This window comes from Oncorhynchus nerka, linkage group LG14 (assembly GCF_034236695.1).
Source record: "Oncorhynchus nerka isolate Pitt River linkage group LG14, Oner_Uvic_2.0, whole genome shotgun sequence".
In the NCBI taxonomy this organism is placed as follows: Eukaryota; Metazoa; Chordata; class Actinopteri; order Salmoniformes; family Salmonidae; genus Oncorhynchus; species Oncorhynchus nerka.
The window spans coordinates 36,540,935-36,566,099 of record NC_088409.1 but is presented as its reverse complement, the minus strand read 5'-3'; the positions used below and the strand labels follow the sequence as shown (position 1 = coordinate 36,566,099).

The 25,165-nt window shown below is 47.3% G+C and overlaps 1 protein-coding gene across 4 annotated transcripts in view; it reads right to left on the bottom strand.

The window, feature by feature from the left end:
* Positions 1-25,165, bottom strand: part of LOC115142196 (triple functional domain protein-like) — a 168,928-nt gene that overhangs the window by 71,537 nt on the left and 72,226 nt on the right. For all 4 annotated transcript variants that reach the window (XM_065028032.1, XM_065028033.1, XM_065028035.1 and 1 more), the window contains 7 exons: positions 14,750-14,941; positions 13,225-13,356; positions 12,757-12,987; positions 11,074-11,196; positions 9,307-9,498; positions 6,456-6,625; positions 5,885-6,059 (listed from right to left, as the gene is read on the bottom strand). In XM_065028032.1, coding sequence (XP_064884104.1) covers positions 5,885-6,059; positions 6,456-6,625; positions 9,307-9,498; positions 11,074-11,196; positions 12,757-12,987; positions 13,225-13,356; positions 14,750-14,941 — 1,215 coding nt within the window. The remainder of the gene's footprint in view (positions 1-5,884; positions 6,060-6,455; positions 6,626-9,306; positions 9,499-11,073; positions 11,197-12,756; positions 12,988-13,224; positions 13,357-14,749; positions 14,942-25,165) is intronic.

Genomic DNA, 25,165 nt, shown 5'->3' with positions numbered 1-25,165 from the left:
GTGCCATTTAATTTCCTCTGGATGGCCCTCTGCACCCTCTGCTCTGCTCCTCAGGCTCCGGCTGTACTGTACAGTATTATCTAGTACTGTACTGTACTGTATTATGAGGTACTGTACTCTACTGTATTATCTAGTATTGTATTATCTAGTACTGTACTTTACTGGTTAGAGCGTTGGGCCAGTAACCGAAAGGTTACTGGATCGAATCCCCGAGCTGAAAAGGTCCAAATCTGAGCAAGGCAGTTAACCCACTGTTCCCCGGGTGCTGAAGACGTGGATGTCGATTATGGCAGCCCCCCGCAACGCTCTGATTCAGAAGGGTTGGGTTAAATGTGGAAGACACATTTCAGTTGAATACATTCAGTTGGACTAGGTAACCTGACTAGGTATCCCCCTTTCCCTTTCCCTACTGTATTATCTAGTACTGTACTGTATTATCTAGTACTGTACTGTACTGTATGATCTAGTACTGTACTGTATTATCTAGTACTGTACTGTATTATCTAGTACTGTACTGTATCATCTAGTGCATTACTGTACTTTACTGTATGGTATTATCTAGTACTGTACTGTATTATCTAGTACTGTACTGTACTGTATGATCTAGTACTGTACTGTATTATCTAGTACTGTACTGTATCATCTAGTGCATTACTGTACTTTACTGTATAGTATTATCTAGTACTGTACTGTATTATCTAGTACTGTACTTTACTGTATTATCTAGTACTGTACTGTACTGTATTGTTCTCTGGGGGAGAACATGTGAGTGAGGAGGTGGAGGGGAGGGTTCCATGTGGTAAGGGCTATAGGGCTAGCTTTTACTCACTGAGCGTATGGCTGCTTCATGGAAGGGCTACAGGGGGCTTAGTAGTGTACACTCTCACTGTTAATGTACAAGTCAGAGACTAAAACGCGGTAGTACTTAACCACAAACTCCCTTCAGCTGTGATCCATATGCTAATCCATCACTGATCACTGTTTAAGATCTTAACCTGGAGATAATGTAACAGCAAGGCAAGCCTTTATCAGCTAGCCTAAGCAATCTGATAACTGGATCAACATAGTATGATAATAGTTTTCCACATAAACAAAACATAGACCTTTGGAGATATATAGATGTGGATTGTTGACTTCTCATGATTATCAACATGCAATAGTAGTTCTTTGGCAGAAGTATTTTCTGTCTATCTTTGAGAGGGTTTTTGATTGAAACATGCGACAGAGCTCTATAGTAAGCAACCTGTACGGTCAACCAAATATCTGTAATTTCATAATCCAAGAAGCTGTAATACTGAGATCTACACCGCCTCAGAACAGTTCTTCTCTTGTTTTGACAATATGAGAGAGAGTCATGGCTGCTACCACAGACAGGCACAAACACCATTATTTATACTGCACTTCTGAGGTTGAGAACGGACCATTCTTTGCACAAGGCAAACAGCCAACAACAACTGTCATAACAGAAAGGTCTGATGAAACCTCATTAAAACACTGCTTTAAGATATGAAAAAGAAGAGTCTAACAAAACAGCAAAGCAGACAAGGTAACGTCAACAGTGTAATGTACAGGTAATTAGAGGTCGACCGATTAGGATTTTTCAACGCCGATACCGATTATTGGAGGACCAAAAAAGACGATACCGATTAATCGTCCGATTTTCTTATTTTATTTATTTGTAATAATGACAATTACAACAATACTGAATGAACACTTATTTTAACTTAAAATAATACATCAATAAAATCAATTTAGCCTCAAATAAATAATGACACGTGTTCATTTGGTTTAAATAATGCAAAAACAAAGTGTTGGAGAAGAAAGTAAAAGTGCAATATGTGCTATGTAAGAAAGTTAACGTTTAAGTTCCTTGCTCAGAACATGAGAACATATGAAAGCTGGTGGTTCCTTTTAACATGAGTCTTTAATATTCCCAGGTAAGAAGTTTTAGGTTGTAGTTATTATAGGAATTATAGGACTATTTCCCTCTATACCATTTGTATTTCATTAACCTTTGACTATTGGATGTTCTTATAGGCACTTTAGTATTGCCAGTGTAACTGTATAGCTTCTGTCCCTCTCCTCGCCCCTCCCTGGGCTCGAACCAAGAACACAACGACAACAGCCACCCTCGAAGCAGCGTTACCCATGCAGAGCAAGGGGAACAACCACTCCAAGGCTCAGAGCGAGTGACGTTTGAAACGCTATTAGCGCGCGCTAACTAGCCAGCCATTTCACTTCGGTTACACCAGCCCCATCTCGGGAGTTGATAGGCTTGAAGTCATAAACAGCGCAATGCTTGATGCACAACGAAGAGCTGCTGGCAAAACGCACGAAAGTGCTGTTTGAATGAATGCCTGCTTCTGCCTACCACTGCTCAGTCAGATACTTAGATACTTGTATGCTAAGTCAGATTATATGCAACGCAGGACACGCTAGATAATATCTAGTAATATCATCAACCATGTGTAGTTAACTAGTGATTATGATTGATTGATTGTTTTTTGTAAGATAAGTTTAACAAGCTAGCAACTTACCTTGGCTTACCGCATTCGCGTAACAGGCAGTCTCCTTGTGGAGTGCAACGAGAGAGAGGCAGGTCGTTATTGCTTTGGACTAGTTAACTGTAAGGTTGCAAGATTGGATCCCCCGAGCTGACAAGGTGAAAATCGTACAGTTCTGCCCCTGAACGAGGCAGTTAACCCACAGTTCCTAGGCCGTCATTGAAAATAAGAATGTGTTCTTAACTGACTTGCCTTGTTAAATAAATATTAAATAAAGGTGTAAAAAAATATATATATACAGATTTCCGATAACTTGAAATCGGCCTAATTAATTGGCCATTACGATTAATCAGTCGACCTCTACAGGTAATAGTTGCTCTGTGGACACAAAGTATTCAGCAAGCATGTACTAACAACCATCTAAAGACATGTGCATACGACATCAAAAGATATCTGTACTTCCAAGATTATTTATCCTAAATTCTGCTCAAAACCTAGTGATGGGGAAAGTCGATACAGTTACATATCGGTTTATTGTTTTTTGACAATATATCATACTATATCGTTTTGACAATATGCCAATATTATTTGTGCACTAGTTGGCTGTACCTGCACCAAAACTCCAGTATTTTTCCTTCATACCTTGTTCTCCATCTTCTTTTTAAATTGGGAGCCAATTTGTTTTCAGCACCTTTATTTCCATGACTGATCAACACTTGTTTTCTCATGTCTCTCTACTTGTCCCTCTGCAGCAGACATACAGTATGGTGAGCAATATGTTTGGAACATCAAATCGCAATAAAATCCCAGTATCGAATCTCAATACATATAGAATAGTGAGAATCTCAATACATATAGAATAGTGAGAATCTCAATACATATAGAATAGTGAGAATCTCAATACATATAGAATAGTAAGAATCTCAATACATATAGAATAGTGAGAATCTCAATACATATAGAATAGTGAGAATCTCAATACATATAGAATAGTAAGAATCTCAATACATATAGAATAGTGAGAATCTCAATACATATAGAATAGTAAGAATCTCAATACATATAGAATAGTGAGAATCTCAATACATATAGAATAGTAAGAATCTCAATACATATAGAATAGTAAGAATCTCAATACATATAGAATAGTGAGAATCTCAATACATATAGAATAGTGAGAATCTCAATACATATAGAATAGTGAGAATCTCAATACATATAGAATAGTGAGAATCTCAATACATATAGAATAGTGAGAATCTCAATACATATAGAATAGTGAGAATCTCAATACATATAGAATAGTGAGAATCTCAATACATATAGAATAGTAAGAATCTCAATACATATAGAATAGTGAGAATCTCAATACATATAGAATAGTAAGAATCTCAATACATATAGAATAGTAAGAATCTCAATACATATAGAATAGTGAGAATCTCAATACATATAGAATAGTAAGAATCTCAATACATATAGAATAGTAAGAATCTCAATACATATAGAATAGTGAGAATCTCAATACATATAGAATAGTAAGAATCTCAATACATATAGAATAGTAAGAATCTCAATACATATAGAATAGTGAGAATCTCAATACATATAGAATAGTAAGAATCTCAATACATATAGAATAGTAAGAATCTCAATACATATAGAATAGTAAGAATCTCAATACATATAGAATAGTGAGAATCTCAATACATATAGAATAGTGAGAATCTCAATACATATAGAATAGTAAGAATCTCAATACATATAGAATAGTGAGAATCGCAACACATATTGCATCGGCACCTAAATATCGTGATAATAAGTATTGCATCCAATTTGTAAGTCGCTCTGGATAAGAGCGTCTGCTAAATGACTTAAATGTAAATGTAATGTAAATGTGATAATATTGTATATTGAGTTCCCTGGCAATTCCTAGCCCTATCAAAAACCCTTCTGAAAACATTACGATCCAGTCTAAAGTGCTACAAAAATCACAAACTCACTAATCTCTCTTGAAAATGTCTTACTGGCTGTTCTGTAGGAGTCATATTCACTTAAGTCATAAGCACATTACAGAAGGCTGAATGACAGCGAGGCAAAGATCCCAGGCATAAATACCACAAGCCTTTAGTCCTTCTAACATCTTTTCTTCCCCTGCCACTCTCCTCTTCTCTCCCGTTCCCTCCGTTCCCAGGCGCCAGGAGCCACTTACCGGGCCGGGCTGCTCTCACAAAGCAGAGTAGAAACACCTCTCTGAGTCTAAGTACACACACCATCTTTCGCTCCTCCTGGCTCGTGGAGAAGAGACTGGCTCCGTAAGGACAGGAATCCTCCTCTGGGCGTGACTGGGACACTGCGTGCCATGCCTCTGCCTCACCTCAAACCTGAACCTGAACCAGGTTGCTGCCTAACCCCTCAGCCAAGAAGGAACAGCATCTCAGGGCTGTGAAGAGGAGGAGTAAGAGGGAAAACAACCTCTCCCTCCCTCTCTCCTGTGTCATATTGACTGACTGACTGACATACCGCTCCGTCCCTCCCACAGATCACAGCTAATGTGAAGGCTTTACTGTGCTGCACGTCTGAGGTGAAAATACTGTACCAGTCTGGCTGTGGTCTCTTACCACACAGACTAGTGTGACTGCTGCACTACTATTGTGACATTACACCTCAGTGTGAGATGGGCTGCATGTGCAGACAGGCAAAAGGCAGTGTGTGCCAAACACGGGTCGATATTTTACTGACTGTAGGTTTCCACTTGGGAGAAACATGTGAGACATCTTTATGAGAAAATTAATAGAAATAGGAATGCAATGTCGTGATTTGTTGTAATGTCAAACTGCACTGTAGTCTACTTAATGTGCCGAAAAACTAAACGTCCTCCTCCTCTATCCGATGACCCTGTTATTGCACCACAACAAACGCGCGTGCGCACACACACACACACACACACACACACACACACACACACACACACACAGCCTTAAATGAGTCATCACCTCAGTACAATAACTTCCCAGAAAGGGGGATGATTTCTTCATGAATATCAGTGGTTCAGGCTTTATCATTTCAAAGGCTGCTGTAGTTAAATGCTTCATTTCTGGCATGTGAATCCATATCATTAATCAACCACTGTACTGCTTCAGTCCTTTGATGGTGTAACAGGAAAGAGAGAGATTAGAACAACAGCAGCAGCAGAAATAGTCCTTTGATTCTCTCAGCAGGGACTGAAGGCCTTACACTATCAGATAAAACTACTACAGAAACACTGACTGTGATACATTCAATCTCTGGAAACGACACCGGTCAGATACAGCCAATAGAGGACATGATAGATTGGTTGATTGATCGATCTGAACTTTATGGACATGGGGGCCACTTACGTCGATGGCGTCCCTCTCGAAGATGCGTAGCTGCAGGAAGAGTTCCAGTTTGATCTTCCTCTCCTGAAACAGGTCTTCCATCTGAGCCTGGGCCTCGTCCAGCTGCTGTAGGACACTCTGGATGTGGGCCATGGAGCTGTTGTGGGGAGTCTTGTTACTGGAGATAGCAGAGTCCCTGTGTGGAGGCCGGAGTCAGAGCTTAGATAGGTCAACAAACACATTAAATACACTCCTTTCAATATCATGAACGACATGTAACATGGTAGGTGGTGGAACAGCTAGCAGAGTTTAATTATGTGTTAGACGGCATGCTCTTAGAAGCTTCAAATGCACCTCTGTTGCCAGTTAGTAGCGTGCAGTGCTGCTATCAATGTCTCTTAATGGGAGGGTAAATGCAGATGAGAGGGACAGTAATACTGCTCTACAACGCTGCACAGCTCTAAATAAACAACCTTTATTACTTGGTGAATTAGCTCAGATCTACAAAAGTAGAGGGAGTAGGATATTTCTATGGCAGGTAGGGGCTAGAAGGGGTGGATTTAGGATAGAGGATGAGTGCGCTGTGAGCTACCTGAGCTGCTGGATGAGGTCCTCTCCCTCCTTGATGACGTTGACAGTGGCCTGCAGGGTGGTCTGTTGCTGCTGGCCGAAGCGTTTGATCAGGTCCTGCACCGCCTCCACAGACTCAGCATACACATCGTCCAGCAGCTCCTTCTGCAGCTCCTCCAACCACGTCCACAGCTGCATGGGCACACAGTGACAGACAACCCAGGCGGCCAATCAGAAATACAGTAAGAGGTCTGCCGGCCAATCACACGAGAGCAACTTGTTACGGTACAAACACACTAGAAAGGTAAAGGAGAAGACTGCTATCACACAGAGAGGCAGGTAAAGATGGACAAATGAAAAGCAGAGGAGAGAGGGAGAGAAAGAGGAGTGAAGGAGGGAGCTGCATTGAGTCATTGTGGCAGGATTAACCATCTGGTTATATTGGCATGGTGGCCCAAACCAAAGCACCCGTACCAGCATGTCGGACCCTCCCTGCCCAATCTACTACCCACCGCTTTTTTTTCTTTGCATCCCAAATGCCACCCTTTCCCTATATAGTGCACTACTTTTGACCAGCTCCCGTAGGGCCCTTTTCAAAATAAGTGTGCTATGTAGGGAATAGTATGCCATTTGAAACCAAAAATGTGTTTTGTTCCAGTTCATACAGCTCTATTTTTCTATAATAACACACAAGGACAGGCAAACACGACACTGGCTAAGAACAGAGGAGGAAAGTTGGAACTTGGCCTAATCCAACCACCTCTATACAACAGATGGGTATTATTACACCATATGGACACATAAAAGAAATGATGAATTCATATGAATATCAGGCCACCACCAACCACTGTGTGAGTCATGCACTGTAAAGATGATATCAATATCAGCACGCAGAGTAAAGTACAGCGCACTGGCACAGAACCTTTACACATTTACATTTTACATTTAAGTCATTTAGGAGACGCTCTTATCCAGAGCGACTTACAAATTGGTGCATTCACCTTATGACATCCAGTGGAACAGCCACTTTACAATAGTGCATCTAAATCTTTTAAGGGGGGGGGGGGGGGGGGTGAGGGATACTTTATCCTATCCTAGGTATTCCTTAAAGAGGTGGGGTTTCAGGTGTCTCCGGAAGGTGGCGATTGACTCCGCTGTCCTGGCGTCGTGAGGGAGTTTGTTCCACCATTGGGGGCCAGAGCAGCGAACAGTTTTGACTGGGCTGAGCGGGAACTGTACTTCCTCAGTGGTAGGGAGGCGAGCAGGCCAGAGGTGGATGAACGCAGTGCCCTTGTTTGGGTGTAGGGCCTGATCAGAGCCTGGAGGTAGTGAGGTGCCGTTCCCCTCACAGCTCCGTAGGCAAGCACCATGGTCTTGTAGCGGATGCGAGCTTCAACTGGAAGCCAGTGGAGAGAGCGGAGGAGCGGGGTGACGTGAGAGAACTTTACAGAAAGGTTAATGCTGTTCATTAATGCCTAAACGAATGACATTGATTGAAACAACACAGATTGCAAGTTAACATTCTCATAAAAGCTTCATGTTGTTTTTAGGAGACTACAGTGAAGAACCACCTCTATAGGTAAAACTGCCACCTCTCTCTCAGCCACAACATTGAACAATGGGAAGAAACACTCATTCCAAAGGTCTGCCTTCTTACAAGGGAAACCTTTCAAACACAACACACACGTACTCTTCACCACAAATAAAGGCATGACAAATTACAGCTTTGAATAGAAGGTATTTCAGAAACAGAACAGCTTCTTAAATTGTGGCAATAGCTAGAGGCTCTAGTCTAGTGGAAGAGAGTAGAGGGGGAGGAAGGCACTGTGTTTAGGCTGTTGGAGATGTGTGTTACGCTCAGGAAAAGATGCCTATATGTCAGTGTCAGAGTCATGCACGGGTGTTGTTAGAGTGCCGGCAAACCGTGCCAATTTATACTCCAAACACCGGCTTCGAGGGCATTATCACTTTTATATTACGGGTTACCGACATGTTCAAATGATGATTTACATATTTTAATTAAAATATTATTTTGATGAATTTATTCATACTGCCACAAGATATAGTTCCGACTCAAATCTAGGGTTGCTACCCAAGCTGGCTGGTCGTTCATTCTATCGGTTCGGTTGCCAGAGACGCAACCCACTCTTAAGGATCCGCCCCTTTAAACATTTTTTTGCCTAAAATGACATACCCAAATCTAAGTCTTTTTGTTCTGTATCCATGGACGCGACCCAGTCGTTTGTCCTAAACATTCCATTGGCTGGCAACATTCTTATGCCTTGCTTGCTAGCTAGCCAATAACGGCTAACTTACAGTCACATCAAACAGTGTAGCCAGAATAACAACAAAGTAGCTGCATTTGCATTTGTAGTAGTGGAGAAGGTGGAAAGTTTTAAGTTCCTCCGCATACACATCACGGACAAACTGAAACGGTCCACCCACACAGACAGTGTGGTGAAGACAACGCCTCTTCACTCACAAACTTTTACAGATGCACAATCGAGAGCATCCTGTCGGGCTGTATCAATGCCTGGTATGGCAACTGCTCCGCCCACAAACGTAATGCTCTCCAGAGGGTAGTAAGGTCTGCACAACGCATCACCAGGGGCAAACTACCTGCCCTCCAGGACACCTACACCACCTGATGTCACAGAAGGCCATAAAGATCATCAAGGACAACAACCACCCTTTAATAGTTAAAAGGGTTTAAAGTCGTTTCACACTCAGATTCATGCAATTTAGTAGACTCTGAGCCATAGCCCTGACTAAAGACATACTGTAGATCAAATACAACAATAACTTTCATTAGTACTGTTTTTCAACAGGTACAGATCTACTGTATAAGCCTATAAGGGGACCCAGGCTCGTACCTCTTTGACGTGAGTATGGAAGGCCACAGACATGTCCAGGAGGACCTTACGTTGCTCCACGCGACGTACAAAGTCCTGAATGCGGTCCTCTAGCTGGTGGGCTGCCTGGTAGATCTCCTCTGGATCACATTCTCCTGTTTGGGCCAGCTGCTCTGCTGCCTCCAGCAGCTTGTCAGCGTTAGTATAGGTGTTCTGGATAGGGGGACATTAGAAGAGACATTATGCGGACTGCCACATTACAGGTAATTATAAACTCAGCAAAAAAAGAAATGTCCCCTTTTCAGGACCCTGTCTTTCAAAGATAATTCGTAGAAATCCAAATAACTTCACAGATCTTCATTATAAAGGGTTTAAACACTGTTTCACATGCTTGTTCAATGAACCATAAACAATTCATGAACATGCACCTGTGGAACGGTTGTTAAGACACTAACAGCTTACAGACGGTAGGCAATTAAGGTCACAGTTATGAAAACTTAGGACACTAAAGAGGTCTTTCTACTGACTCTGAAAAACACCAAAAGAAAGATGCCCAGGGTCCCTGCTCATCTGCGAGAACGTGCCTTAGGCATGCTGCAAGGAGGCATGAAGACTGCAGATGTGGCAAGGGCAATAAATTGCAATGTCCGTACTGTGAGACGCCTAAGACAGGAGGGACAGGTGATCATCCTCGCAGTGGCAGTCCCCGTGTAACAACACCTGCACAGGATCGGTACATCCAAACATCACACCTGTGGGACAGGTACAGGATGGCAACAACAACTGCCCGAGTTACACCAGGAACTCACAATCTCTCCATCAGTGCTCAGACTGTCCGCAATAGGCTGAGAGAGGCTGGACTGATGGCTTGTACGACTGTTGTAAGGCAGGTCCTCACCAGACATCATTGGCAACAACGTCGCCTATGGGCACAAACCCACCGTCGCTGGACCAGGCAGGATTGGCAAAAAGTGCTCTTTGTTGATGAGTTGCAGTTTTGTCTCACCAGGGGTGATGGTCGAGGCCTGTACTCTGGAGCGGGATCGATTTGGAGGTGGAGGGTCCGTCATGGTCTGGGGCGGTGTGTCACAGCATCATTGGACTGAGCTTGTTGTCATTGCAGGCAATCTCAACGCTGTGCGTTACAGGGAAGACATCCTCCTCCCTCATGTGGTACTCTTCCTGCAGGCTCATCCTGACATGACCCTCCAGCATGACAATGCCACTAGCCATACTGCTCGTTCTGTGCGTGATTTCCTGCAAGACAGGAATGTCAGTGTTCTGCCAAGGCCAGCGAAGAGACAGGATCTCAATCCCATTTAGCATGTCTAGACATGTTGGATCGGAGGGTGAGGACTAGGGCCATTCTCTCCAGAAATGTCCGGGAACTTGCAGGTGTCTTGGTGGAAGAGTGGGGTAACATCTCACTGCAAGAACTGGCAAATCTGGTTCAGTCCATGAGGAGGAGATGCACTGCAGTACTTACATGTAAAACATCTGGTGGCCACACCAGATACTGACTGTTACTTTTGATTTTGACCCCCCCTTTGTTCAGGGACATATTATTCAATTTCTGTTAGTCACATGTCTGTGGAACTTGTTCAGTTTATGTCTCAGTTACTGAATGTTGTTATGTTCATACAAATATTTACACATGTTAAGTTTGCTGAAAATAAACTTAGTTGACAGTGAGAGGACGTTACTTTTAGAGTTAATGAACATATGACTAATAATATATAAATGAATAAGTTCACCGTTTTTTCTTTGTGTGTGTGTGTCCCAGCTCACCTGGGCCACCTCCTCAAAGTCCTCGTGTCTCTTCTGCAGGGCCCGGGCTCTGTGTAGGGACTTCCCCACTCCGGTATGCTTACTGAGGAAGGCTTCACCATGGTTCTCTATCCAGTCCAGCACCTGCACACACACACACACACACACACACACACACACACACACACACAAACACACACACACACACACACCCACACACACAGGGGCGAGAGTGAGAGACTGAAATACCCCTGGTACAGAGAGGGTTTGCCAGAGCCATGTCTAATAAAGGCTGTTATTAGGACCCTAGAGAAATGTAGCACATGCTCGATGACAACATCTGTGTACAGTGATAGGCCTTAGGATAGTCGCTACTTGGAATCAGATACGTTGAGCGTTTGGTTGAGGCTGAGTGCTGGCTACAATGGAACCAATTAAATAGGCTAGTCCCAAAAATGCACCCCCAGCACTGCATGCAGGCTCAATTAAATGCTTGAAGCATTTGCAAGAAAACAGATACTATTTGAACCCAGGTGTGGTGACTACTAGCCTATGAACAGGGACATTATTGGTCTGTATGCACTGATCTGATGTGCTGCGCCACAAGGGGGAGCTTTGGGACTTTGTGTCTGGGACAGTTCTACAGACGGCCCTGTTCTGTTCAAGGCTGCTGCCATAACATAATGCCTTCCCAGTTCAGACCCACCCTCTACCCTCTGCTCTGCATCACTGTGCCAAGTCGGGGTCTGCGTCTCAAATGGCCCCCTATTTCTAGTCCATAAGGTTTTGGTCAAAAGTAGTGCACTATATAGGGAATAGGGTGTTATTTGGGACACAGCCTGGTACTTTTAATAAGGAAACATGGATGAAGAAATCCATAATCCACTACAGACCAACGTGTCAGCCTTTCTATGGACTGTGATAATATATCTCAGTTAATAACGGCCTTATTATTTATTGAACAGATGGGTGGCCAGCTGCCTCATCTCACTATTATTGCTGAATAGAAGAATAAACAGGATTTTGATTGTGGTTTTTCAAGGTCTCTCCTCTTAGAGCGCATCATTCTATGGGACATATGGAACACGCAACACATTACGTGGCAGTACATTGGATTACCATGGCAACTAGTACGTATCAGGAGAGAGAGAAACAGAGAGAGAGGGAGAGAGAGAGAGAGAGAGAGGGAGAGAGAGAGAGAGAGAGAGAGAGAGAGAGAGAGAGAGAGAGAGAGAGAGAGAGAGAGAGAGAGAGAGAGAGAGAAACAGAGAATAGCGAGCATGTCCACAGGGCACAGAGAAGTAGAAACCAGCTCAGTCCTAATCACAAGGGTCTGTCAGCCACTAACAAAGATACGTTTTCACTCAGAAACCCCAGGAGCCACTGAAAACGCTTTGAAGAAAGTGGAGATGGATAAATGTACCCCGCAAAATTACAACACAGTTCTCTTAAGTTTAGAACATGCATGAAAATCAGGTTTTATATGAATAAAACACTACAATAGTTATAGTGGTCCCTGACAATGATGGTAAGGTGTCTGTGTATTATGTATGTTTGTTTGTGTGTGTTTGTGTGTATGTTTGTGTCTGTGTGTGTGTGTGTGTGTGTGTGTGTGTGTGTGTGTGTGTGTGTGTGTGTGTGTGTGTGTGTGTGTGTGTGTGTGTGTGTGTGTGTGTGTGCCTGCGTCTTCCTGAGCATGTGTACCTGCTGGACGTCCTGTTGGAAGACACAGAGCTGCAGGCGCTGGTGCAGCCGGACCTTGCGGTGTTGCCAGATGTTTTCCAGTTGTCTCTGGTGGTGTAGCACCTCGTGGATGATGTCCAGTACGTGGTGCACCGCCTTGGAGTAGTTGGCTGAGGCCGTCAGCGAATCAGCACTACCCGGGGTCAGGGGCCGCTGCAGCTTGTCCAATAGGGACTTCCCGTCTTGGCTCACCTGGAGAGGAAAGGAGAAGATAGGAGAGATCCCAGGTGAGGTGAGGAAAAGGTTGACAATGAACTTTGAAAACACAACTGAATTGGATCTATGCAGGATTTCTTTAGTGCATGTTGCAGATGCTATTTATTTTACTTTAAAGCACGACGACACAAAAAGTGCTAAATCACCAACTAATCTCTTCAATACATGAGCACTGGGCACTAGAATGTGTAGTGACTGCAGGCCCCATTGTACCTCAGAGTAGGCAGTGGTGATGTGCTCATAGAGTCCTGTGTGATGGTGGATGGTGTCCTCCAAGTCCTGTAGCTCAGAGGGCAGGTCTCCTTCTCCACACGCCTTACACCACGGCTCCACATTACCCATGTACTGGAGGACACACACACACACAGGATCACACATTATAATGGTAATCACAAGGGTGTGTGTGCATGGTGGTGTGTGGTACAGAAAGAAAAGAGACCAAAACCTATAGAAGGTTAAAGGTAAATTGTGGTAATTCTCAACAGCGCATTAGTTCTACTACTTGAAATAACGTCATGACTACCACAGTAACTAGCGCACACAAAAACACTTCTTCTAAAATACAAAAACGTGTAAATAGCAAAAACAGGCATTGAAAAATACTTATAATTGTCCTTGTGTCTGTCTCTCTAACCCTCCCTCTCTGTCTCTGTCTGCCTCCCTCCCTCCCTCCCTCCCTCCCTCCCTCCCTCCCTCCCTGTCTGTCTGTCTGTCTGTCTGTCTGTCTGTCTGTCTGTCTGTCTGTTTTATATATCAGTCAATTACACATTCATGGCAGGGGACGAAAGCAACACATTGCCTTGCAGGCAGCCCTAGCTAACATTATTATTATCTCTGCATCATCCCAGCAGCGTACTACAATGCCATTAAGAGATAGGAACTATTTTCATCTGTTCCTGTGGGAGCTGGCCAGGGAGAGGAGGAGAGGAAAGTAGAACAGAAAGTAGAGGCACTTCAGGATAATAATGATACAAAACAAGTGATTATTCTAGAAATGAATGGACGAAGAGAGCGGAGATAAAAGACATAGGCATCATGTCATAAAAAAATGTCAGTGTGTGCGTCTCTCTCTCTCTCTCTTTGAGTTTCACCTCAACCATCCCCCCGTTCGTCCCCAGACTGACAGAGAGGTCTAGAACCATGGTAAAGAAACACAGACACACACACACACACACACACGCACATAACTCAAACTTAGCTTCACATGCCAACCGCACACAGCCAAACATCACCTCGATACGACACCTCCACACGAATCAGTTTGTTGAAAAACACATGACAACAACTAAGTCCATATAGAATATGGGCTTACAATACAGCTTCTTCCAAAGCAGGGGAAGATTCAATCTATGGAGTAGCTTCAAATCCTTGCGGACAGTAGGGTACACAAACATGTAGTCTATAACAATACTGCCCACCCTGCTACTCTGGACATCTGGTTTCAACCTGACCTCATGCACTACAATAGAGGTGAAGAGAGAAGAATGCAGAGAGGGAGGAGGAGAAAGGAAGACAGACGGGAAGAAAAAGCTTAAGTGATGAAAGACGGAGAAAGGAGGGGGAGCAAATCGAGGCAGAGAGAGGAAAATAACAAGAGTGTGGGTCTCTGTAGGAGCACACCGCTGGAACAGGTAGTAGAGGGTCAGAGTGTTTTGGCCCTTTCCTGTTCAATCTGGAAAATCACAATGTGTGTGTGCGAGTGTTGTTGTGTGTGTGTGTGTGTGTGCTTCCTCCTCACCTGGTCCACCTTCAGGTGGAAGGCAGCAGACATCTCCAGTAGGGTGGAGCGTTCGTCCAGGGCAGCAGCGAAGGCCTTCCACTCCTGCTCCAACTGACCTGAGATCTGCTGGATCTGCTGCGATGCGTAGTGCCCAGACTCCAACAGCCGGTTCCCCACAGACATGATGCGGTTGATATTTACATAGACATTCTGGAAGGAGAGTGGAGGAGACATATTAGATATTCTGTAAGAGGGGAGAAGACATGATGAGGTTAATAGTTACATAAACATTCTGTAAGGAGAGGGAGGACACATGATAGACATTCTGTAAGGAGAGGGAGGGGACATGATAGACATTCTGTAAGGAGAGGGAGGGGACATGATAGACATTCTGTAAGGAGAGGGAGGGGACATGATAGACATTATGTAAGGAGAGGGAGGGGACATGATAGACATTCTGTAAGGAGAGGGAGGGGACATGATAGACATTCTGTAAGGAGAGGGAGGGGACATGATAGACATTCTGTAAGGAGAGGGAGGGGACATGATAGACATTCTGTAAGGAGAGGGAGGGGACATGATAGACATTCTGTAAGGAGAGGGGAGTAAAGTGTTACCAATATTTACATTGACAGAGGGAGGCAGGGGGAGGGAGGGGGAGGGAGGGAGAAAGACAGAGATAGAGCGAGAAGGAGAGGGAGGAGACAGACAGACAGACAGGGTGACAGACAGAGAGGGAGGACAACAGGGAGCGAGTCACAGACAGGCAGGAAGGGAGGAGGGACGGAGACAGAGAGGGGCGGTAGACGGACAAACATAAAGACAGACAGAGACAGAGAGAGAAGGAGACAGACAGACAGAAAGGGAGGGAGACAAACAGACAGAGAGGGAGGGAGACAGACAGTGAGGGAGGGAGACAGACAGTGAGGGAGGGAGGGAGACAAACAGACAGAGATGGAGACAGACAGACAGACAGTGAGGGAGGGAGACAGACAGTGAGGGAGGGTTAGAAAGACAGAGATCAACACAGGGTGGGCCATGGCTACAAACCCAGCCACAGGAGTGCCTACGTCCATAGTAAGGGCTTGGGAGGCTGGTGAGAAGTTAACACAGGACACACACAACACAACCTATTGTACACACACACACACACACACACACACACAACCCAGTCCAAATCAAACACCCAGAGAGACTATTACTCACTGAGAAGAGAACAGAACCCCTCCAGTCCAAAGGAAAACACCAGCTAGCATTGGCCTCTACTCTCTTACGTTACAGTGAACAGAGGGGAGGTAACTGTCAACTGGAAACAGACAATAAGGGGACTAGTATCATAGTGCTAAGTGCCTGTATTGTGAAACCAAACAAATCTGCATCCTGTCGAGAAAATACATCGAATGGTAAAGCCAGAAATGTGTACAGAACTGAGAATATCAGTGAAGTCAAAATATTTTTGTTGCTGTAGCATTTTCAGTGAAGTAAAAAAACACTTGAGATTCATGGTAAATTACATGTTACAACATTTCAAAATGGTCACCCAACTGCTGAACCAACAAACGCAGCCAATCAAAAGCTAAAGGAAGTGACGGTGAGCGTGTAGCAGGCAGCTGATCTTAGTTATCCTGTGAAGCGTAGCGAGCCGAGCGGAGTGGAGGGGCTACACCCGTGGGAGAGGAGGAAGTCCCTCTAGTCTGACCACATGTCCACATGCTTCCACTCAGCCAGCCCCAGTCAGCCCCGACGGACACCCACAACACTGTGTGTGGCTGGGTGGGGAGAGAGAAGGGGAGGTGAGGATAAGGGAGGGCATAGCAGGAGATCCACCCAGACAGAAAGGAGGTTCAGTCACGGGTCATGAGTTTCTCCCTCTCCTTTATCACCCATATCACAGTGATAATCACAGGGCTTAAGGCCACACCCCTCACTGCCTGCCTGCTGCTCAAAACGTAACACTTTGGATGGGTTTTATTGTGGTAGTACAGCTTTTAATCCAAAGAAAAGTGAATAGTGGGATCTAGTGTATGGCACAGTCACACACAGGCTGTGCTGTACTAAAACAGTGGTCATTACTTTCCAGTCCTATTGGCTCTAGTACAGCTCAACAATGGCCATGCTTCCCCTGTTTGAGAAGCCTTTTTAGTAGGCTTCCTCTTTCATGTGGTCAGAGCTACAACGTTATCCCAACAGTTTAATGAGGTGTTTATGGGAGACGAGCTCTCGCTGCCAGCTGTAGAGATCTACGGCATGCTGGGTAATTAAGGTTAGGGATCGATGCCCTCCCTGACGCTGTCAGTGTCATCCTACTACTCGCACACTAAAACCAAAACAACACCAAATCAACACCATGTCTCTTTCATTTTGGTCCACGAAGCTGTTGTGACAAGATAGACATAGATCAGCAAACACAAATGAATTATTCAGTTTTACATGCAGGACTGTTAGCATTCAATTACCCCTGGCTGAAACAGGTTTTTGTAGCCTGGTTTTTATCTAAATGAGAGGCTTTAATGAATCACACAACACCGCAGTGTGCTCTGAAACAGAGGTGGGTGAATCCTCATTATACTAATCCATAGCAAGGGAACATCAATGGACCAATGTTCAACATCTCTGTCTGTCTGCAAACACTTTTTAAACTGATGCAAGTTGTGAACACCACACGCGGACAAACAGACAGACATACGGACGGGCAGAACGGACACACACAGGGCTGGGCTAGATAAATACATCTGCCCTCCTGAAAAACGACAAATGCCTCTGACTCCGACGACATCTGTGAAGCATTCAAATGAGAGGTTAAATAACAGCCTCTCTTCACTACGTCTTCATTCCTGGATGTAAAACGACAGACAGCGAGGTATCTTAGCCAGGGGAGCTAGACAGAGGGCAGGCCTAATGTAAAACGACAGACAGCATGGTATCTTAGCCAGGGGGAGCTAGACAGAGGGCAGGCCTAATGTAAAACGACAGACAGCATGGTATCTTAGCCAGGGGAGCTAGACAGAGGGCAGGCCTAATGTAAAACGACAGACAGCATGGTATCTTAGCCAGGGGGAGCTAGACAGAGGGCAGGCCTAATGTAAAACGACAGACAGCATGGTATCTTAGCCAGGGGGAGCTAGACAGAGGGCAGGCCTAATGTAAAACGACAGACAGCAAGGTATCTTAGCCAGGGGAGCTAGACAGAGGGCAGGCCTAATGTAAAACGACAGACAGCATGGTATCTTAGCCAGGGGAGCTAGACAGAGGGCAGGCCTAATGTAAAACGACAGACAGCATGGTATCTTAGCCAGGGGAGCTAGACAGAGGGCAGGCCTAATGTAAAACGACAGACAGCAAGGTATCTTAGCCAGGGGAGCTAGACAGAGGGCAGGCCTAATGTAAAATGACAGACAGCATGGTATCTTAGCCAGGGGAGCTAGACAGAGGGCAGGCCTAATGTAAAACGACAGACAGCATGGTATCTTAGCCAGGGGAGCTAGACAGAGGGCAGGCCTAATGTAAAACGACAGACAGCATGGTATCTTAGCCAGGGGAGCTAGACAGAGGGCAGGCCTAATGTAAAACGACAGACAACATGGTATCTTAGCCAGGGGAGCTAGACAGAGGGCAGGCCTAATGTAAAACTCCTGGAGGACCCGGGTTAAAGGGAAAGTAAACACTGGGCCAGGCCTCTGCATAGTATCCATTGAGTGATCACATTACATACACCACCAAGGCTTACCCACACAGCAGCATACCATAGAACCTTCCTCTGTCTCTCAAGCATCACACATACTGAGCAGGGAGGGTCCACTCCACAGAGGAAAATACTGGCACTTATACTGCTGTCACAAAGCCCATTTTTGCATGGCAAAGATATGAAGTGTGGCCGCTTTCCATCTCAACATCCCAGACTTGGGGAAATCAAAACAAATACAATCAAGAGTTATTTGTCTACGCCACAGGGACTGGTCCGACACCGGGTGTATAGTGACATGTGAACATGATAATGATAGTGTTTCCATTGTGTTTTCGGTGTAAACAAACAGGCAACATTACAGATAGGAGATAGGATCAGGATGGAACAGGAAGAACTAATCAATGAGACTGACACAGTAATGGAGGGCTTGGCATTAACCAATAACCCAAATGGCACCCTGTTCCCTATATAGTGCACTACTTTTGACCTGGGCCCATATGGCTCAAGTCAAATGTAGTGCACTGTATGTAGGGAATAGGGTGTCATTTGGGACACAGACCTAGGCCCAGAGACTCTGAGAGAAGAGAACGTCTTGAACAGGAAGCTCCTGGGGTTACTGGCTGGCTTCTCCACAATGGGGAACACGACAGAAAGGCTATTTTTTATTTCATATTTACCTTGTTTTAATATTCACACAGAGAGGAGACACTAGGAGACTAGGCCACAATGACATCACATTACCATTTCTATTATGTGTTTCAAACAGGCTTCTATTCTGTCGCTATCGGATGGCCATCTGCTTTTCTATTGAACTGGTTTTGAATTTCTGGTCCGTTTCTCCCCAAAGTGGAACCATAGAGTTTAATGTTACAACACCCCCATAGGGGGCAGACTACCATCACATGTCCATACTTTTCATTTGCATACTACAAATGACATAATCATAGCAGATCATCAGCCTCAGCCTAAATGGCTGAACTCTAGTCTAGCTGGGGAATCGGGGATATTAGGATATTTACTCAAGGTGGCAAAAAGCATATTTATCACAACAGTGAACGCATTAACACATTGTGATTAATACTGCTGCTGTCCATGATGCTTTCATTGTGATAATCTGCCCTTTCAAACGTACGCACACACACATTTTACCCTCACAGTATCATCATCAGCAACTAGCTCTACCTCCCAAATTTGATCCTGACAGTCACACAGTCTTTCTAGTCAACAGGAAGCATGGCATCCTGGGGAAAAGGAGGCGTCAGTCCCTCTGTTTCAGAATCCCCCTGCCTTTTGTTGACACTGCACAGTGATGGCTAAGTCATGCACAATAATGCCTGTGTGACTGTGACCAGGGCTGCGTCTAGGTCTGGGTGATCCCCCTGCCTCAATGGGGCCTGTCTGTCTGTCCGCTTCTCAAAACAAGCTAGGCTGGCTCAGCACAAAAGAACTCGATAAACCTCTTACAAGCAAGATCATACTAAATGATGAGAGGATACCATTTAATTGTATAGAGAAGTGGTTCCCAAACTGTTGGGCGAGGAGTCAGCAGAAAAAAGTACTGCAATTGTTTTTTTAAGGAACTTAGTCCGGATTTGAACTTACTCTTGAAAGTTGTAATAGAAGAATGCACAAGGTGCCATTTGGAAATTGGGTAGTGCATCATCAGTTCTTCTTGTCTTGTCAGTCATTGCAGACCTTAGAGCTATTTATAACTTGTCAGAAATGTCCAGATCAACTAGCCCATATCTACGTTTTTAAATGCTTTTTTAGGCCCTTTATATTGTTGTAATTTTTTGCCTCTAGGTCACCAGGCTGCTCGTTATGGAGCACATCTGTCACCATCGTTACTCGCATTATGACACTCACCTGGACTCCATCACCTCCTTGATTCGATAGGCTCCCATCCCTCAGCTGGTTCGATAGGCTCCCATGCCTCAGCTGGTTCGATAGGCTGCCATGCCTCAGCTGGTTCGATAGGCTGCCATGCCTCAGCTGGTTCGATAGGCTGCCATGCCTCAGCGGGATCGACAGGCTGCCATGCCTCAGCGGGATCGATAGGCTGCCATGCCTCAGCTGGTTCGATAGGCTGCCATGCCTCAGCTGGTTCGATAGGCTGCCATGCCTCAGCTGGTTCGATAGGCTGCCATGCCTCAGCTGGTTCGAGCTGGTGGTCGATAGGCTGCCCATGAGCTGGTTCGAGGCTGCCATGCCTCAGCTGGTTCGATAGGCTGCCTCATCCCCATCAGCTGGTTCGATAGGCTGCCATGCCTCAGCTGGTTCGATAGGCTGCCATGCCTCAGCTGGTTCGATAGGCTGCCATGCCTCAGCTGTTTCTACAAGCTGCCATGCCTCAGCTGGGTCGATAGGCTGCCATGCCTCAGCTGGTTCGATAGGCTGCCATGCCTCAGCTGGCTCGACAGGCTGCCATGCCTCAGCTGGATCGATAGGCTGCCATTCCTCAGCTGGTTCGATAGGCTGCCATGCCTCAGCTGGTTCGATAGGCTGCCATTCCTCAGCTGGTTCGATAGGCTGCCATGCCTCAGCTGGTTCGATAGGCTGCCATGCCTCAGCTGGTTCGATAGGCTGCCATGCCTCAGCTGGTTCGATAGGCTGCCATGCCTCAGCTGGTTCGATAGGCTCCCATGCCTCAGCTGGTTCGATAGGCTGCCATGCCTCAGCTGGTTCGATAGGCTGCCATGCCTCAGCTGGTTCGATAGGCTCCCATGCCTCAGCTGGTTCGATAGGCTGCCATGCCTCAGCTGGTTCGATAGGCTCCCATCCCTCAGCTGGTTCGATAGGCTGCCATGCCTCAGCTGGTTCGATAGGCTGCCATGCCTCAGCTGGTTCGATAGGCTGCCATGCCTCAGCTGTTTCTACAAGCTGCCATGCCTCAGCTGGGTCGATAGGCTGCCATGCCTCAGCTGGTTCGATAGGCTGCCATGCCTCAGCTGGCTCGACAGGCTGCCATGCCTCAGCTGGATCGATAGGCTGCCATGCCTCAGCTGGTTCGATAGGCTGCCATGCCTCAGCTGGCTCGACAGGCTGCCATGCCTCAGCTGGATCGACAGGCTCCCATGCCTCAGCTGGTTCGATAGGCTGCCATGCCTCAGCTGGTTCGATAGGCTGCCATGCCTCAGCTGGTTCGACAGGCTGCCATGCCTCAGCTGGTTCGATAGGCTGCCATGCCTCAGCTGGTTCGATAGGCTGCCATGCCTCAGCTGTTTCTACAAGCTGCCATGCCTCAGCTGGGTCGATATGTTCCCATGCCTCAGCTGGCTGCGAGCTGGTTCGAGGCGATAGGTTCCCATGCCTCAGCGGGATCGATAGGTTCCCATGCCTCAGCGGGATAGATAGGCTGCCATGCCTCAGCTGGGATCGATAGGCTGCCATGCCTCAATGGGATCGATAGGCTGCCATGCCTCAGCGGGATCGATAGGCTGCCATGCCTCAGCTGGTTCGACAGGCTGCCATGCCTCAGCTGGTTCGATAGGCTGCCATGCCTCAGCTGGATCGATAGGCTGCCATGCCTCAGCTGGTTCGATAGGCTGCCATGCCTCAGCTGGCTCGACAGGCTGCCATGCCTCAGCTGGATCGACAGGCTCCCATGCCTCAGCTGGTTCGATAGGCTGCCATGCCTCAGCTGGTTCGATAGGCTGCCATGCCTCAGCTGGTTCGACAGGCTGCCATGCCTCAGCTGGTTCGATAGGCTGCCATGCCTCAGCTGGTTCGATAGGCTGCCATGCCTCAGCTGTTTCTACAAGCTGCCATGCCTCAGCTGGGTCGATATGTTCCCATGCCTCAGCTGGCTCGATAGGTTCCCATGCCTCAGCGGGATCGATAGGTTCCCATGCCTCAGCGGGATAGATAGGCTGCCATGCCTCAGCGGGATCGATAGGCTGCCATGCCTCAATGGGATCGATAGGCTGCCATGCCTCAGCGGGATCGATAGGCTGCCATGCCTCAGCTGGTTCGACAGGCTGCCATGCCTCAGCTGGTTCGATAGGCTGCCATGCCTCAGCTGGTTCGATAGGCTGCCATGCCTCCGCTGGTTCGACAGGCTGCCATGCCTCAGCTGGATCGATAGGCTGCCATGCCTCAGCGGGATCGACAGGCTGCCATGCCTCAGCGGGATCGATAGGCTGCCATGCCTCAGCTGGTTCGATAGGCTGCCATGCCTCAGCTGGTTCGATAGGCTGCCATGCCTCAGCTGGTTCGATAGGCTGCCATGCCTCAGCTGGTTCGATAGGCTGCCATGCCTCAGCTGGTTCGATAGGCTCCCATGCCTCAGCGGGTTCGATAGGCTCCCATGCCTCAGCTGGTTCGATAGGCTCCCATGCCTCAGCTGGTTCGATAGGCTGCCATGCCACAGCTGGTTCGATAGGCTCCCATGCCTCAGCTGGTTCGATAGGCTCCCATGCCTCAGCTGGTTCGATAGGCTGCCATGCCTCAGCTGGTTCGATAGGCTGCCATGCCTCAGCTGGTTCGATAGGTTGCCATGCCTCAGCGGGTTCGATAGGCTGCCATCCCTCAGCTGGTTCGATAGGCTCCCATGCCTCAGCTGGTTCGATAGGCTGCCATGCCTCAGCTGGTTCGATAGGCTGCCATGCCTCAGCTGGTTCGATAGGCTGCCATGCCTCAGCTGGTTCGATAGGCTGCCATTCCTCAGCTGGTTCGATAGGCTGCCATGCCTCAGCTGGTTCGATAGGCTGCCATGCCTCAGCTGGTTCGATAGGCTGCCATGCCTCAGCTGGTTCGATAGGCTCCCATGCCTCAGCGGGTTCGATAGGCTCCCATGCCTCAGCTGGTTCGATAGGCTCCCATGCCTCAGCTGGTTCGATAGGCTGCCATGCCACAGCTGGTTCGATAGGCTCCCATGCCTCAGCTGGTTCGATAGGCTCCCATGCCTCAGCTGGTTCGATAGGCTGCCATGCCTCAGCTGGTTCGATAGGCTGCCATGCCTCAGCTGGTTCGATAGGTTGCCATGCCTCAGCGGGTTCGATAGGCTGCCATCCCTCAGCTGGTTCGATAGGCTCCCATGCCTCAGCTGGTTCGATAGGCTGCCATGCCTCAGCTGGTTCGATAGGCTGCCATGCCTCAGCTGGTTCGATAGGCTGCCATGCCTCAGCTGGTTCGATAGGCTGCCATTCCTCAGCTGGTTCAATAGGCTGCCATGCCTCAGCTGGTTCGATAGGCTGCCATGCCTCAGCTGGTTCGATAGGCTGCCATGCCTCAGCTGGTTCGATAGGCTGCCATGCCTCAGCTGGTTCGATAGGCTGCCATGCCTCAGCTGGTTCGATAGGTTGCCATGCCTCCGCTGGTTCGATAGGCTGCCATGCCTCAGCTGGTTCGATAGGCTCCCATGCCTCAGCTGTTTCTACAAGCTGCCATGCCTCAGCTGGGTCGATATGTTCCCATGCCTCAGCTGGCTTGACAGGCTGCCATGCCTCAGCTGGTTCGAAAGGCTCCCATGCCTCCTCTGGTTCGATAGACTCCCATGTCTCCGCTGGTTCGATAGACTCCCATGTCTCAGCTAGTTCGATAGGCTCCCATGTTTTAGCGGGTTCGATAGGCTGCAATGCCAATGCCTCAGCAGGTTCGATAGGCTGCCACCCCTCAGCTGGCTCGACAGGCTCCCACGCCTCAGCTGGCTAGACATGCTCCCATGCATCAGCTGGTTCGACAGGCTGCCATGCCTCAGCTGGATCGATAGGCTGCCATCCCTCAGCTGGTTCGATAGGTTGCCATGCCTCAGCTGGCTCGACAGGCTCCCACGCCTCAGATGGCTCAATAGGCTCCCATGCCTCAGCTGTTTCTACAAGCTGCCATGCCTCAGCTGGGTCGATATGTTCCCATGCCTCAGCTGGCTCGATAGGTTCCCATGCCTCAGCGGGATCGATAGGTTCCCATGCCTCAGCGGGATAGATAGGCTGCCATGCCTCAGCGGGATCGATAGGCTGCCATGCCTCAATGGGATCGATAGGCTGCCATGCCTCAGCGGGATCGATAGGCTGCCATGCCTCAGTTGGCTCGATAGGCTTACATACCTCTGCCTGCTTGACATGCTCCCATGCCTCAGCTGGTTCGATAGGCTGCCATGCCTCAGCTGGCTAGATAGGTTCCCATGCCTCAGCTGGCTAGATAGGCTGCCATGCCTCAGCAGGATCGACAGGCTGCCAAACCTCTGCTGGTTCGTTAGGCTCCCATGCCTCAACTGGTTCGACAGGCTTCCATGCCTCAGCTGGTTCGACAGGCTGCCATGCCTCAGCTGGTTCGATAGGCTGCCATGCCTCAGCTGGTTCGATAGGCTCCCATGCCTCAGCTGGTTCGATAGGCTCCCATGCCTCAGCTGGTTCGATAGGTTGCCATGCCTCAGCGGGATCGACAGGCTGCCACGCCTCAGCGGGTTCGAGAGGCTGCCATGCCTCAGCTGGCTTGACAGGCTGCCATGCCTCAGCTGGTTCGAAAGGCTCCCATGCCTCCTCTGGTTCGATAGACTCCCATGCCTCCGCTGGTTCGATAGACTCCCATGTCTCAGCTAGTTCGATAGGCTCCCATGCCTTAGCGGCTTCAATAGGCTGCCATGCCTCAGCAGGTTCGATAGACTCCCATGCCTCAGCTGGCTTGACATGCTGCCATGCCTCAGCTGGTTCGAAAGGCTCCCATGCCTCCTCTGGTTCGATAGGCTCCCATGCCTTAGCGGGTTCAATAGGCTGCCATGCCTCAGCAGGTTCGATAGACTCCCATGCCTC